Below are 17,271 nucleotides of genomic sequence, written 5' to 3'. Positions count from 1 at the left end.
CACTCACACACTAGCCTCCTTGCTTGCACTCACACACTAGCCCCCTTGCTTGCACTCACTCACACACAGACACACACACACTAGCCCCCTTGGTTGCAGTCACACAGACACACACACACACACACACACTAGCCCCCTTGGTTGCAGTCACACAGACACACACACACACACTAACCCCCTTGGTTGCAGTCACACAGACACACACACACACTAGCCCCCTTGGTTGCAGACACTCACACACACTAGCCCCCTTGCTTGCAGACACTCACACACACTAGCCCCCTTGCTTGCACTCACACACACTAGCCCCCTTGCTTGCACTCACACACACTAGCCCCCTTGCTTGCACTCACACACACTAGCCCCCTTGCTTGCACTCTCACAGGATATGTAAGTGAATAGAGTACCCAAGCCTAATCTCATTAATTTATTGTTATGTTCTTAATTTGCTAATTATATGTCACCCTTTAAGCAAACATACCTGTTTTCCAAAGTACTGAAGAAGCAGATGTCTAGTAAAATGGCATACTTTTAATAACACAATCTGGAGCAGAAACTGGGAGAATCAAATCCAAGACATCACAATTAATAATCTCTTGGCCATGGCCTACAACACTATATTTCCAGCAATTGCTTTCTACTCCGTCCATTGACGTATATGTTGTATTTCTAGCATAAAATAAGCAGCTATACTTCACTGTAATAATGTGCACTTTGTGAGTGTGTGCTGAGTTTCAGTGTAATACCTGCGCATTTTTGTGTGGGTGTGTGATCATACCCCAGCCAGATGTTCAGTTACTAAGGTGTCACTTAGCCAGTTACAGTGTTTGTACAGTATACCATCAAAAATCAGTGCACCATACAAAAATCCGTATTTGGCTGTATAGCAGAAAGGTTTATGACTATAAGATGCCAGTGGCCTTAATCATGTACTCCAATGCTTGATTCCCATAGTCTATTATTTTAAGTGTAAGCCACTTTAGCAGTCCAGTTCACCAAGGTTACTATAAAACCACACGCTCAACAGTTCTTCTGTGTTATACATGAAAAGAGATGTTTGTGCCTAAGGAAATTTACAGAGATAGCAAATAAAGTGGATAAAATATATATAGCATATCATTAAAAATATATCGACTGTCCGAGATGATTACATTCAACATAACCTGTCTTTTTAAGGTTGGTTTTCTGCTTTCAGCAACAATTCTGGCTTGTTAAACTTGATTGTTAAACACAGCACGGAAAATAACTCAGCAGCATACAAACGAAAAGCACGTGGCACACACAGTAACATTAGTAAAGACTAACAAAAAATATATAAATTAATAAATTAACCCAAAAAAAATTCGACAATACTTTAAACTCCTACAGCCAGCAGTATGCAAGATGAACCAAAAGGCAGAATGCATACAGACAAGCATGCCGACTTGAAATTAACGACATGCCAGCATTACACAGATAACGAAAGCGAGCAGCAGCATAAAAAAAAAAGAGCCACTAAATATTACAGCAGTGCTGCTTAGGAACACAGATACTGACTGTATTACCTTTACAGGTGCACTTGGTGGATAAACATGCTAATGTTCAGTTCAATGGCATACACCGAATTCATGCAAAAGTGGGGACATTGCTCCTCACTAAACGTTTACTTCCTAATCTTGCAAGTGTATTACAAATGATAATGCTGAGATTCCACACCCCCAAGCGTATTCCGCTCTGACTGAGAAAAGTTTGGAGCCTACTGAATGACACGCTGGGGAAGAGAGTCTGAATACTAGAGACTGTGTTTTGGAACAGCGATCCTCCACAGAAAACCGGCCATGCGTTCACAAGTGTAAAACAGTGTTCTGAACTGCACAACCCCAACAGTCTTGACTCTCTTAAAATTAGACGATATGACATTACAGGTCCTGGAAAGATTAAAATGTCTCCGTGAACTATTAAAAATAATTTGGTTTTGTGTTAGTACCGAAGCGCTTTAGTTAATAAACATAATTTATTATGGGTGTATGATTTTTTTGTAAACTTATTTTACTTCGTAGGTGGGCAACATGAGTTTAAATCTGTTGAAATATTGTAGTCTACAATATTTCAACAGATTTAAACTCATGTTGCCCACCTACGAAGTAAAATAAGCGTTTACAATAAACTACAAAAGCATACACCCATAATAAATTATGTTTATTAACTAAAGCGCTTCGGTACTAACACAAAACCAAATTATTTTTAATAGTTCACGGAGACATTTTAATCAAGTACATACTATCACAAAAAAGCCACTGATAAGTGCACGTTACTACTATAACACAGCAGCAATACATACCAAATCAAACGAAACAAGAACGACCCAGGAATAATAATATTGAAGCCACTGAGCAGAGCCAAAGGAAAAAACATTGTGAATCCAAAATTTTAAACACTTTTATTGCACACGAAGCTATCAAGTTCTTGAAAAAGCTCGGAATATCTGAGCGAAAGCTGTTCTACTTGGTCCTGTTCTTCGTGTGCAATAAAAGTGTTTAAAATTTTGAATTCACAATGTTTTTTTCTTTGGCTCTGCTCAGTGGCTTCAATAGCAATACAACTAACTCAGCTGCAGCATACAGTACGGAAGCACGTGGCACATGCACAAACAAAAATCCTACAATCAATGTGCACTAAAATACTTCGGAGAACAAAAAATCTGGTCTACTAATACATACAAACAGGGGATACATTTAGAATTAAAAGTTGGCTTCATTAGGAAGACTTACCTTAATAATGAAGAAACAATTCTGAAAAAAGATGATGACAATCCGAACTGTCCTTAGGTCCAATCAATGAAGTCGACAGGATACACTCGCCTAGAAAAAAAGTTCCACACGCTACTAACTCCTTTTTATTGTGGGTAAGAGTGGGCTGGGCAAGGCGGCTGTGACATCACAATGTGGGAGGTTCACTGGCTCATCCATAGAGAATTCAAATGAGGCTGTGTTTACGTCACTTTGGGGGAGGAACTATGCTGGGGACTATAGCAAGAGCTGTGGCAGATGTGACATCATCTTTTACGAGCCAGCTCGAGGTTTTCAACTTTTGGTGTAAAACGGAAGCTATAACAGTACGGAAACCTAAGAAGGCTAAGAGGTAAAACAGGTGAGTGAATTATTTTGTAAGGCTGCAGTGTTGACTTTTTAATATTGTATCAACTAATGGGGACTAAACAGAAACCAGGTTGAGCAATCGGGTTTAATATCCCGTTGTTCTCCTTTAACATTTAGTCCTAGGCAAAAGTGTACTGGCTATCTTTAAAACAAAACTAAATTGAATACTATTATACTAAATGGATTAAAGTAGCAAGGCTGCTTGAAGGGTTACTATATTTTATTCGATTCTCATAATTTCAGGTTTACCATTCACAGAACTGTCTTCCATTGTATCTTCACATTTTGGATTTCCTTTAGCAAACAATGCTCAAAACCCTTATGATTAATTGCTTGCACATGCAGACATGTCTCCATGGAAAAGTAGCCAGCAACGATGAAAAAAAAATAACCAACTCTGCAAATTTATGAAAGAATATTTGTAAGCTTCACTCAGAACAGAAAGTAAAGAATTCTCTGGCTAACTGTCTTCAGTAGCAGTTTTCTTGACTCTCACTGAAAATCTGAAAATATTTGATAATGGAAAAAGAAGCTAATATATTTTCAGATGAAATAAACATAGCATTGCTCATGGCTTTCTTATTTTTTTTTATTTTTCAAGCACACTTGTTTATAGAGTAAGCCATGGGCATTGATCTAGACAGCCACCAAATCAGAGATAGTATCTTAATTATGTATGTAATATAATCAGTGTACTTTTACACCCCACCCCCATGCCAGCAGCCCAGGATCACAGCATATTAACTTAAACTTGATTCTGTCCAGCTTTCTTTCATTATATTATAAAGCCTATATTTTTATAACTAAAACAGTACTTGTTTAGTTTAATATCTTTAATACATACAGCAGTCAGTGAAACACTATCCCCACATTTAAAATTTCCCGACTACACACTATACAAATGTTTTACTATATAACATGCAGTTTCTATCATGAAATGTTTTAACAATACTAAGAACAAAAATTGTTTTGCTTTCCATTACTTTTTTCTTTTTTCTTTTTAGTGTCATTCTCAGCATTAATGACATCAGATGGGGTATATTCCATGCACAAGTTTTTTCTCAGCCATTTTTTTCTTTTACTTTTAAAACCATATTTCACAAATGTGATTGATGCTTTATAGTCTCCCATTTATTTACTATTTTCAGTGTTGCTGGTTTTCTTCCTGTTCATCTCCATCTCCCAACACCAGATTCTGTTTCAAGTTGAAGATACTGCTGAGTTTTTTAGTCACTTCCTGTTCCTTTTTCTACCTCTCAAGCATTTTCCTTTGGAACACTGGAAAAGGTTTCATTAGCAAAGACTTGCTATTCACTTTATTGTCATGAGAATCAGAAGCAGAGTCCCCTTCTCTTTGTTGGCTCACTTTTTGTTGAATAAACTTTTTTTATTTCCTCCTTAGTGTGCTTTAGATCCAAAAATGTATTTTTTCCTCCAGGAAAAAATATTCCGAAGACAGCTGGAGACAGTACCATGAATCTCACACCTGCCTCTCAACATTCCCTGATTGCTGGGATAAATTTGTTTCTCTTCTGTCTGGTGTACAGTGAATAATCATTCTCCACAAACACTCTGCTACCTCTAATTTTTAATGCTTTTTCCTTCTGCTACATTTTTGTTAGGATCAATTCTTTCTGCTAGTATGATTGCATCTTGGTTTACTGTTCTAATAAAGAAAGTGCTTTGCTTGTTTATTCATGACATCGAATGAGAATGCTGGAAAACAGATACTTTTTGAAGCAGAAATTTGAAACCATTGACACCGTCATTTCACAATTCGATGCTTTCGAAATAGTCCCCCTGCTGTCCGTCCTTTCATTGTTTCTGCACCTCCCACACCACTTGCCAGTTATATATACTCACTCCAAGATTGCACTACAGTGAGGAAAAGAATAAATTCCCTGTTCCTCACTGTATTGAGATCTCCATTCACAATACCAAACTCAGAATACTGAATCACACTTCACATTTGTTATTGTGAGTTCATAGTAGTCTGGTTCGACATCGTGCAGCTTTGAAACTGTACTTTCCAGCATTTGCCATTTGATCACCTGCACTGCAAGCTTTCAATAGTAAACCTTGCATCTTTATTAATATAGGTCTTGGCTGCTTTCTCATGGCCAGGTTTGATGCATACACTTGATGTGCCCTTTCAATTAATCATGTCCTGCTGTGGAATACCAAACCAGTTGCTTACTTGTACTTTAATAAAGTTAATGCAATCTGTTCATGCCAGTTTCTCTGGTACAGCAGAAAATCTCACATTTTCTCTGTGCACTCTTGTGTTGTTGTTGTTATTATTATTATTATTATTATTATTATTATTATTATTATTATTACTGAAGTAGCTCTTCTTGAGAAGCCTCATATTCAGCCAGCTTTTTCTTCATTTCAGCCACTGATTTTTGCAGTTTCATCAGTTTATCTGAATAGCTAGTTAAAGCATCTTCTGTTTTTTCCAGCCTTTTATTATCTGACTTGATATATTCCTTCAGTATTTAATTTATTTTAATCACCTCTGACTGATATTGATTTATTTTTTTACCTCTAAACTATTTGAAGCCATCCGTTGAACCAAAGCTGAAGCTTGAACTGTTTTTTGCTGAACAGGTGCATGATTCTTCCCAGCCAGTGTGCCTTCTCTTTACCTTTTCTAGTTGATTGTCTTTCAGGTTCTCTAAATTTCTTTTTTGCTGACATCTAGGCAGTATATTTGCCAACCAGTAATTAAATTTTGTTCAAGCTGACAGTATCACTGGCTCTTACTTATTTTCTGTTTTCATACTGGGACAGCTGAAATTAAGCTGTTGATCAGTAGTGTGCAGCTGTCTTAGAAGTCTGACTTGGATACTCTTGATACAAGAGGGAGTGATGTACAAGTTGGACCCAATGTAAAGATGAGAGTATACTTTTGGAGTTTTAATACCAGTGGAGTACTGGAAGGACCCAATATCTACTTTATAGAAGTATATTCACTCTCTTTGGTGCAAGAACTTTGTTTTAAAGATTTTCAACATTTTTCCACACCAGTTTGGTTTTAGTAGAGGACTTGGGGATTGAGGGACTGTTTCTGAGGTTGTGAAGTGGACTCACTAGATTCCATATACTGGTTAAGCATTTTAAGCTCCAGCCATTTTAAGTTACAACTGAGAAGTTGGAAGCCTCCTCAGTTGTGAGGCAGTGAACAAAGATACTCTTAACCTTAATGATTTTTTAGATCAGATTTGGAAAGGGTCTTTTTACTACATTCCACACTATAGATGTTGATACAAGGTTAGCCTATGTGGACTTTCTTGTGGGAGGGGTTGAGAGGGAAATAGCATTATATCAGTTTTATTAATGATAAGATGTAGTCTAAAAGGTATGAGAAGAGAGAGGAGAAGTGTTGGGATTGGTGAATGTTTTGGCCCTAGCTCTGTTTGAAAAGGAGGTTATAGTATATTTCTACAGAAGTGATTGTATTGGCTGTCTTCTCCCACCTAGAAAGGATATACGTTCTGCTGTCTTTTCCCTTGTTGTCCTGTGGTGCTGTAGGTTAACTTCATATTTAGAGCTGAATTCCTAGTGGTGGGAACAAAAGTTATGCATTTGTTAATTGTTTGTTTTTATTGAGTCTTATAATAATGTGTAGTTATATGATACTTGATTGTAACAGACCAGAAAAGTGAGATATCATGCACTATTCTTCAAAGGCATATGTATAGGTTGGTGACACTTATTTTTATTTTATTTTTCAACCAGGTAAACCCACTAGAGGTAAGACAGTGGCATAGTGATTAGCATTGTCACCTTATAAAAGGGGGTTCTTTAAGTTCTTGGCTATGGTGTCTTTTGTGTGGAGTCTTTATATTCTTCATGTGTTCAGATAATTTCCTCTCACATCCCAAAAACATGCAGTAGGTAGATTGGTGACTCTTAATTGTCTGTAATCTTCTTCAATTCCCATCTGCATGGTAAACTCTATGGATGGTGATGCTTGTTCATGTGGTTGCTATAGGAGCTGGATGCAATTCAGCAGCAATGGATGAATGAAACCCATTAGGCAAAAATGCATCTTTTTTAGAGGTGACCGAGAGGACTGTCTGATTAAAAGACTTGCTTTGAATTGCACAGTAGGAAAATGGAGATTGAAGTTATCAAAGTCAGGACTACAGGGTAATGTTCATTTGTAGTTTATAGTCTTAGTCCTCTTCACTGAACTTCCAGACTGTTGTTGCAGGGATTGTCTTATCTAGATTGTCATTGATGCTATGGAACTGTTCTGCCTGTCATTCATTTTCTTTTAACATTTTGTATTCTAGTTTACGTTATTCATTGGTTAATCAGGTTAACCCACTAGACACAACTGCCTCTATTCAGGACTGTCATGGGGACACACTGACCAGTAAAGGAACTTGCTTAGAGTCTCACAAACAGAGACACAGACAGAATAGGTGAATCAGACAAAAGACTGCAGGATGAAGAGTAACAGCTCACTATTAAATTACTTTCTAGAACTTGCACATATGTTTGTGTTTATTATATTGTACATATAAGTATTATTCTTGTTTGTATGTATGTGCATTGAGTACATATATTGTATGAGAATATCTGTGGCTGACTGAGACAGTTAACTGCGCTGTAAGAATAACAAGATGGTGATTAAAAAATGTAGGTTATTTACTGTATTTGAGATGAGGCAGCAACTTCACTTAAGTACCCATATTTATAGAATTTAAATTATTTCTGTCTGCAAAAATTAAAAAAGTATACTATGACTAGCTTATTTTGATTTGAACTGTTTTTATTAAAACTGTCTTGTGTGTGTGTGTTGCACTTGAATGTTTCAATAGTCTGACTGTTTTATGTAGGACAAGTATTTTAAACATGGTAACTAGTAAGTGTTGGCAAATTGTCTTAGAAAATCATCCTTTGATTTAAATGTAAATTATCTGTTGTAAATGTAAATTATTTGTTGTAGTTTTGTTAAGTATTATATATAAATATCGTATATGTACTGCCATTGGTAAGCTACTTTTAATACTTTAATTCACCTGTTTAACACCACGGGACAAAAGTGTCCCTTTTCAGGTGCAACTTGTGGGCACTGCCTTGGTCAACTGACATACTCAGAGTCCCACAGTAGGCAAATTGACGTGTAAGGAATCACACCAGGTACCTTTTACTACAGAAAACAGCTCATTAACAGCTCAGCAGGGGCGGCTCGTGGTATCAGACTGCCGGACTGCAGCCCTCCCACCTAGAAAAAAAAAAAAAAAATCTTTAAAACTATAAAACAAACAGAAAAAAAAAAGCACGAGTCCAGACTGCCTTTATCAGCAGTCCGGATGGAGATAGACAGGTACCCAGCAATCGTTGCTGCAAGCACCCAGGAATCAGTGCGGGGACAGCCGCACAGAAGAGGAGGTCCGGACTGCTTCGGCTGCAGGCAGATCCAATCAGGACTGAGAGAGGTGAGCTGCTCTCATGGGACTTTCATTGCGCGGGCTCATTCAGGAGGTAGGTGTAGCAGGTTTTGGTCGCTGGCTGGATTGCTCTGTGTCGCGGGTGGTTTTTGCTGCTTCAGGTCGCCAGATTGCTTGGGTGGTTTTGCTGCTTGGATTGCTTCAGGTCGCTGGCTGGATTTAGGTGTTTGGTCGCTGGGTGAGACATACATCAGGTGTGTAGCAGGTTTTGGTCGCTGACTGGATTGCTCCGTGTTGCGGGTGGTTTTTGCTGCTTCAGGTCACTGGATTGCTCGGGTGGTTTTGCTGCTTGGATTACTTCAGGTCGCTGGCTGTATTTAGGTGTTTTGTCGCTGGGTGAGACATACATCATGTGTGTGTGTGTAAGTAAAATGCCCTAGTTACTATATACTGGTGGCTAGAAAGAGCAAATGGTGGTAGATAGAGATACTCAGGCTTGAACCCTGTACCTTGGATGCAGGTGGTAAGGATCTGAGTTCCCTATCCACCACCATTTCTAAAAAGAAATTGCAGATTTTTGCCTTATATTTGTTCTGTTCCTCATAAAATCTGTGGTTTTTGTATCTACATTTTTCCTTGCAAAGTCTGTAGTGTAGTGTAGTGATGTACCGATAGCATTGTTGCCTAACAGCTACAGGTTCTGTGGTTTGATTCTTGGCTGGGGTGGTGTCTGCATATTCTCTCATCTTGCAAAGATGTGATTGACATTTCTCTCTGCTCTGGTGAAAATTGTCTTTTGTTCCAAGTCAGACTAGTTTACTGTTTAAATGTTTAAAAAGTAACAGGCATTTGAATTTCAGACTTCATATTCTTCAGAAAGTACATGGTAACACAAAATTGTTCTAGCAGTTGTCTAAGTTTATAACATGGATATTTGAAATTTGTCCCTATTTTTGGGACTGTATTCCCCCATTATTGGCTTTGTCCAGGTATTTGTGCTTGAGAGTTATCTATGGTGAGAACTGTATTCATTGAATGTTTGGGGGCTGTATCCCCCCACCCCATTACTGGCTTTGTCCACATGATTTTTGCTAAGAGATTGAGAGCTATAGTGAGAACTGAATTCACTTAATATGTTTGGAGGCTGTATTCCCCCCATTATTGGCATTGTTCAGGTGTTTTGTGCCAAGAGGTTGACAGCTACGCTGAGAACTGAATTCACTAAATGGTAGCCATTTAAGTTTGTCTTCCTCTCTTTTACAAAACAGCTGATTTGGCATAGTGGTATGTTTTTCTGACTGTTTTGCACAGGGTCCCCTAGGTTAAAGACGTGGCAGTGAAATGTATGGTGGTAACACAGCATTTTATTCTAGCAACTTTCCAACATTATACAAGCAATGTTTAAAATGTGTCCCTGGTTGTCCCCCCCCCCCCAAATAAATTTCGGCTTTTTCCAGATTTCTTGTGCTGCAAAGTTCAGAGATACAACTGCACGTCGAGTAGATTTTACAAGGAGCTGAGAGCTGCAGGGGAACAAAACTTTAGTGCTGCTTATTCTGAGTCTGCTTGCATTAATAGCACAACACGTAGTAGACTTGCTTTTGATGCAGAAGGCTGTGGGTTCTACTCCCACAGTAGATAGATGCATTGCTGATACTGTACTGTGTTGTAAAGTGGGTGGATGCTGCAGTCCTTTTTGGCAAAGATATCTAGAGTAGTAACTATGAGCCTGTTATCAGTTTGCCATACAGTCCCTATTGCGATATTACTAGCTTATTTTTTTTTAATGCATGCATCATGGGCAATTTATTCCTCAAGGGCAGCAGGCACTTTATTTGTAGATGAATAAACAGTGACATATAAAGTTGTTTGCTAGCAGCAACCGCTTCACTGTTACAGATTTCTTTAATGTGGAATTATTTAGATGACTTTTACTACTTCAGAAATTGTGCATATTTACTGATTCTGGTGGACTGTAGAAGGTTGAGTAGACTTTTATGATGGTAATGTTCTGAATTGGGTAGTTTTGTCATTTGTGCATGCATTTTGTTTCACTGTTTACTGGAAAAATGTTCAAAACAATAAATTTAAAATGTCGTCTAACAACTGTACTGTATTGTACAAGGAATATAATTTAGTAGAATCAGGAAGGTGTATCAAAGAGCACATGTATGTTTCATGTTCAAGGGGCCTATGATTTGAAAACAGCCCAAAGTTAATCTTTATCTGCCACTGGCAAAATGTATTTTCTTTGATTGTGGGTTTCAATGCTGTTTCATTGAATGTGTGTTTCAAGGGCAGAGAAGTTTTTAATGCTAAGCCTGTTTTCATTGTGAGACTGCGTTGCTTTGTTTAGCAGATGTCTTAATGTTTGTGTGTAAAATGCAAAATAAAACTTTCAAATGAAATCCAGATCATCATAGAAGTAAGGCAGTATGTACATTAGTATGTATGGTAAATGGAGTGAAATAGCCAAGTAATGGATCATTGGAACGGCTGCAGGGGGGAGGGCTCCATTCAACCATGATTTTGTGAGGGAGAAGGGCAACAAACTCAAAGACAGCCCCAGCTGAACTATACCTCCCAACTGTCCAGATTTTCACAGAATGAATAGATTTTTGCTTCTTAGTTTTGGTTTGTTCCTCATAATATTTGTGGTTTTCTGGAAAATCATTTAGGAATTAAGTCACTAATGACACTGAGTTTCAGACTTCATAACCTTCAGAAAAATGCATGCTGAAGTAAGACCTGTTCTATCAACTGTCTCAGTTTATACAAGAGCAATTTTTAGTACTGTTTATGTTCCCCCAATATATTTGGCCTTATCCAGATTTATTGCATTAACAGGTTGAGAGGTACATGCAAATAAATTGATTTATAGAATTAGGCATAGCCAAACCTCTCAACTGTCCCCAATTTTGGCTCAAAATGTTGCTCTTCCCTTAATAATCCCTCCGCAAAACAGCAATTTTGGAAGAAAACATGGAGGGTTTACAATTTAGAAATAACTGTAGTAATCAGAGTTATAGATTACTTTTATTTCAGAAATGCATGTAGATTCTTTTATTTTGTCAGCTGCTCAAGTTAGCAGTACTATTATTAAAAAGTGTCCCTTCTTTGACAGGTTCCTAGCTGTATTGTGTGGCTATTTTATATTTTTGCATCACATTTTTGGTCCATTTTTCATAAAATTGTTTTTTTGGCAAATTAGTGGTAAATCATAAAAGACTGAAGTTAGAAAATAATGACAGACATTTGAGTTTCAGATTTCATATCCTTCAGAAAATTCATACTAATGCAAGACCTACTATTCTATTATCTTTCTAAGTTTATAAGAGCAATATTTAAAAATTGTCCTTATTTTTGGGCCTTTGTCCCACTTCTATGTATGGCTTTGCTCTGAGGGTGAGGTATGACAAATGTGTCAGGGCCATCAGTCAGCCAGAGACATTTCAAATTGTGACATACTTGTTGCACCCCACTCCCCCATGTAATGACTCTGAATGTGTCCAAGCAAGGGAAGGAGCAGTTGTGCACTGTAAATGTGCAGGGTATCCCCCCATGCAGTGTAAATGTGCAGGGTATCCCCCCCATCCAATGTAGGCACAAGTACTACCGTAGCTTTTCATCTGTTCTTGATTTTGCAGAATGGTCTGGTTTCTATCATATTTTTGTACTGTTGATTTATGCTTATTACTCAAAGTGCCTGTTGCTCTGTGTTTTAAGTAGCAATGCTTTAATGACTATCAGGTAAGGTTGTCTGAGATCATAACATGCAAGTAAGCTTTAATAAGCATACTTTTAAAGAATTGCCAACATTGAAGCCTTTCTGTTGTTGCCATGCAGAGAATACTTAACTAGATAATGTATAAGCATTGGGTATTGAAATGCATATGACAGTATTTGTAATAAAGGACAGGATTACATTATTTTAAGAAGTTCATTACACTTGTTGGAGACTTCCAGTGATCTCTGAGGGCTTTACCCGTAAGCTAAACAGAATGCCATTCATGTGTGGTCCATAACCTGTAGAGTAATCCTTTAAGCAATGTATCTTGAGCTTGTTTGCTTTTCATTTTTTACTTTGATCATGTTTTCCCCATGAAACAAGTAGATAGTTGTCAGGCAGCAGGTCTTTTTTGGATAAGAAACATTTTACAAGTGGGGGCATCAAAGAGATTGCTACTTTCAGCATGTTACTTGGTACTTCAATAAAGCTGAATATAAATTATAATGCAGTACAAGGAGAAGCGGTTTGAGTTGAGTGCTGCATGTTTTTCTTATACTTGATTTTGACTGGCATTCCAGTAATGTATTTAAAAAGTAATTTATTTTTTCATGCCTCACAACCTTTTTGTTTCCATCTAGATAATAAGTAAGCTGTCAAGCAGCCAATGCATTGAAATATTTTTATTCTTTTACACTTCATTTGTCTTGATTGGACTCTCATAATGAGGGTTTGGCACCCAGGGCAGCATATTTAATTAAAGTTTAGTTTTTGTGGTTTTGAGCATAGCCCCTCCCCTTTCTAGTTGTCCACACCCCTTCCCACTGACCCCACCCATTCGGCTATCTCCTGCAGCCCCCCTTTGATTTGAAGTCACCAGCCGCCACTGCAGCTCAGAGCCTTATTGCTTCATGCTTTGAACTGGGATCCTTGAGAAATGTTAGTCAAGATCATTTTTATTGCTAAAATCATCTTTATCAAAATGTATCTTTTGGGAGTATATTTTCACTGTTCTCTAGAACAGCTAGTTTGTACAAGTTTAGCCTACATTCTTTGCTAAACTTGTTGAAATGATCTGTAGCAGTTTTTAAGTGTGAAACTTTTGCTTTAACATCTTTCAATTGCAGAACTTCATTAATATTCTTAGAACTACCAACAAAATGAAAATTCTTTATTTGGAAAGAAGAATGGATCGATGATCTTACTTAGTTTGCCATGGTTACTTTTATGTGTTTAACAATGTATATATCATGTAAATGTAACTATATTTTATAATTTCTTGGGTTGTAAGTACTAGTGTGACATTGTTTATTGCTCGTTAGTTTACTGGTGTCCATTTTGTTGTTATGTTATTGTTAGTCTTCTTTAATAAATATACTTCAAAAAACTGCATATATTATAGGACAGAGAACAGCATGTAGGAGTTCAGACAGCCGACCAACAAGCCTTGTCCGTTTTAAAAATGCAAACAGGAAAAAAAGAGCATTGTGCTGGAGAATGAGCAACTATGCATTTAAAAGATATCTGCGAGATTTTGCCTTCTTTGTTCCCTCATTCTTTTCTTCTCTGCTCAGGTTGTGTTGGTGTTCAGGCATTTATTTTTTGATCTAATAGTCAATCACAAATATCATTTCCCAGTCTGGATTCGCTGTCACAATAAAGCAAAGTCCAAGGCCTTTTCTGAAGGGCCATGGAAGTTCCCAGTTAATCTTGCTTTTCTACACTAGCATTTACACAGTCACCTGTTCTTCCTTCCACATATTATCCACGGTCACCTGACTGACCTTGCTCCTGATAAGTGGAAGTGGGGAATGCCTTCTAAAGATCCTCGTGGATCAGTAGCCTAGTAAGCACCTATGAACCTTATCAACCTTGCCTTAAAGATAATTTCAAGTTGGTTAACAAGTTGCTTCAAAGGTTTCAATGAGGAGAGTCTGGAAGGTTAAACTTTGAAATTCTTACATGGACCTTGTGTTATCCCTTTCATCTTATTTAATTTTTGCCTTATCCACCTCCTCATAACGAATTATGGGTAAAAAAAAATATCATGGTGTTATAGCCATTCCATTGCCACAAAGAATTCTGTTTAAGTATTTTTTCTACTATTTGTCCATAAATCTCATTGTCCCTCCATTATGATTAGGTTATGAACTGATGTATTTTCTAGCACTAGGTTACTGATGTTTCCTGATTTGGTTATGACTGCTATGCTTCAAGTGATCCCAGCCATTAGAGCTCCTGGATCCAGTCATTTGTTTAACAAACTAGAGGCACCTGCATTTGTTCACTTCTTTCATCTCTGTCATGTATGGTGGGGGTCTGGTTTATGAATTTGCTATCACTACTGAGTATTGTGCTCTTCCGTGAACATTTTAAATGTCTACTGAGGAAGCATTTCAGACTACCATAAGCGACTCTGTTGCTACTTCACTTGCATGTAGATCATCTGTTTTGTGTAGTTCTGTATCATACCAGATGGTTTCCAAGACAGTTTAACTAGTGACATGTTCCCTGTCCCAGTTCTGTCATCATAAAGGCTTAATTTGCAGCTGTGTACTGATTCTTCTTAACAACATCTACTAACAAGTGTGTCTGTGCATGTGTGTGTGTGTGTGTGTGTGTGTGTGTGTGTGTGTGTGTGTGTGTTTGTGTGTCTGGATGTGTGTGTCTGTGATTATGCGGTTAATAGGTGTTTGATGTCAGTAACTTTGCAAACTGGTGTGTTGTTGGGATACAGAAAATATAAAATGATTGAAGGCAATTCCAGAAGTACTCTATGCCAGACTAGTCATTGTTTAAGGCAAGTGGCCTTTAGTTTGGTGAAGGAAAAAAACAAAATTTAAAAAGGTGAAAAAAATACCAAAAACAAATCTAGTCAGAAAATACTCTGAAGCTGTATATATATATATATATATATATATATATATATATATATATATATATATATATTTCCTGCTTACAACACAAAATGTGTGTTTTATTCAACAGTGATTTGTGATGGATTGATCAAGTGTCCTTGTCAGCTTTATTCCTCAAAGATTTGTCACTGAATTTTTTATTTCATGTTAGTTGCATGTGGTAGTTGCTTACTCTTTTTTGCTTGTTAAATATCAGTCAAATATGTATTTGGATAGTCATAATTGTGATGTTTTTACTGTTGTTTTAGGCACTAGATGAAGCAAAACAAAATGACCGAGATGCCTTTGAAAAGGAGATAATGATCTTGCGTAGAAAATATGAAGAGGAGGGTAACTGCTTGAAGGAAATTCATACTAAGACTTTAACGGAATTATGTCAGAAGCACCAAGCTGCGCTTGAGACTGTGAAAAGCACTGCTAACAGAGAGAAGCAAGAACTGCAGATGGTTAGTAGATGATGATAATTTTTTTTTTAATATTACTGTGAGGTCTCAGAAATGCCTTCATGGCTCTTTAGTCAAAGAACTAGCTATTTGCACAGATCCTATCTATATTGTTACTTGTTGCGATAGAAGTCATAATTCATATTATGTTCATATAAAATGTGACCTTTCAACAACTAATTATATTTAGCACCTGAAAATCTATATGCGGGCACAGTTTAATAATGCATAATGGTTAAATAATCAGTGCCGTTGCTTTAAGTGCCTAAATACTTGGTATACTGAACTAATATTTAAGAGTACTACAAGATAATTTCAAATCAGGATCTTACGAGTTGCCCTGTCTTAGTCCTGTATTCACTTTTATAGAGTAAGGGCAATGGCAAGCACATACATATAATGATCGGTGATGTCAGCAAACACATTTTCACTTGGCATTGCACTTGTGCACTTCTGCTAGAATCTAATTGTACTTGTTATTCTGATCCATGTGTATTTAGCATTAAAGTCCCCGTGATAGAGAATCACTGCCATAAAAAACTCGTAAGTAAGTTAGAAAGGATGAGAACCCTTATTAGGCATCATGGTGTCTCAGTGGTTAAGGTTTCTGCCTCACAGCTTCAGGGTTCGCTATACTTAATTTGTTGTACAACATGCTGGATGAATTCTAAAATGAACTGTATATATTTGCAGAGCATCTATCCTTGCCCTTGTGGCCAGGTTCTTGGTTGAAGATTGTCTTTGGAGGAACAGATCGCTTAACATTATTAAATAAATACCCTACAGATGAAATGAAATAGCATTTTTCCTCAAATTACTCATTGGGATTTCTAATTTAGTCGTAATGCATTGTAATGGTGTGTGACAAAGCTCAGCTTTCTTCCTGATGTAAGCTTCTTGTGATGCTTCACTGGAACTTGAATTGAATCTTTGATTGGAGACCGAATACTTAAGCTGATTGTGGAAGTTATACTTCATGACTTTGATCACACAGAGCTTAGATGTTTGAAAAGCACTGTGTATTTCAGTGATAAAGAGATCAAAACCTTCAGCATGTAAGACGTGCACAAGGCAAATGTGACTCATTTAGAAGAAGGCAGCAAACACTCAACAGTGATAAGGAAACTAAACCTACTGCTTCATCTAGTGGGACGTCATGTTTCACTCTGTGCACTCCACAGCTTGCACCACCAGAGGTGTATGCAGGCTTGTTTCAAAGTGACGATCCCTTTTCAAGGAGGGAGGGAGTTCAGAAGAGTTTTGAATTTTAAGCTTTGCAGCTTGAGCTAACCCTAATATTTTATATTACGAATTAAAACTGTTATCAGGTAGAACAGAGAAGTGCATTTTTCCAGGTTGGATACTACAGTAACCTTTTTCATCTGTGTAGAAAATTGAAAAATTAAATAAAAATGGGAGGTGTGCAATGAGCACAATATACAGATGGAGAACATAGTTCATTTCACATCAGCTCCCTGAATAAATTCTTGGGACATTACTGACTGTGGGGCCATCACTATTGAATTCATTTAATTTCATCCAGATCTGGTAAACTTCTCATCCACCTTACATAGAAAGAAATGCTTATGTTTTTTTCTCTAAACAGTATTAATTTATTTCATAAAGAAAATGATATAAACC

General features: G+C 37.3%; 1 protein-coding gene across 1 annotated transcript in view; it reads left to right on the top strand.

The window, feature by feature from the left end:
* FAM184A (family with sequence similarity 184 member A) overlaps positions 1-17,271 on the top strand; it is a 2,724,106-nt gene that overhangs the window by 1,182,506 nt on the left and 1,524,329 nt on the right. The window contains exon 5 of the mRNA XM_044086971.1: positions 15,436-15,633. Within this exon, the coding sequence (XP_043942906.1) occupies positions 15,436-15,633 (198 nt within the window). The remainder of the gene's footprint in view (positions 1-15,435; positions 15,634-17,271) is intronic.

Source organism: Protopterus annectens, chromosome 1.part1 (assembly GCF_019279795.1).
Source record: "Protopterus annectens isolate FY-2018-M chromosome 1.part1, PAN1.0, whole genome shotgun sequence".
In the NCBI taxonomy this organism is placed as follows: domain Eukaryota; kingdom Metazoa; phylum Chordata; order Ceratodontiformes; family Protopteridae; genus Protopterus; species Protopterus annectens.
The sequence above is the reverse complement of the archived record's forward strand: the minus strand, read 5'-3'. Positions and strand labels throughout refer to the sequence as shown.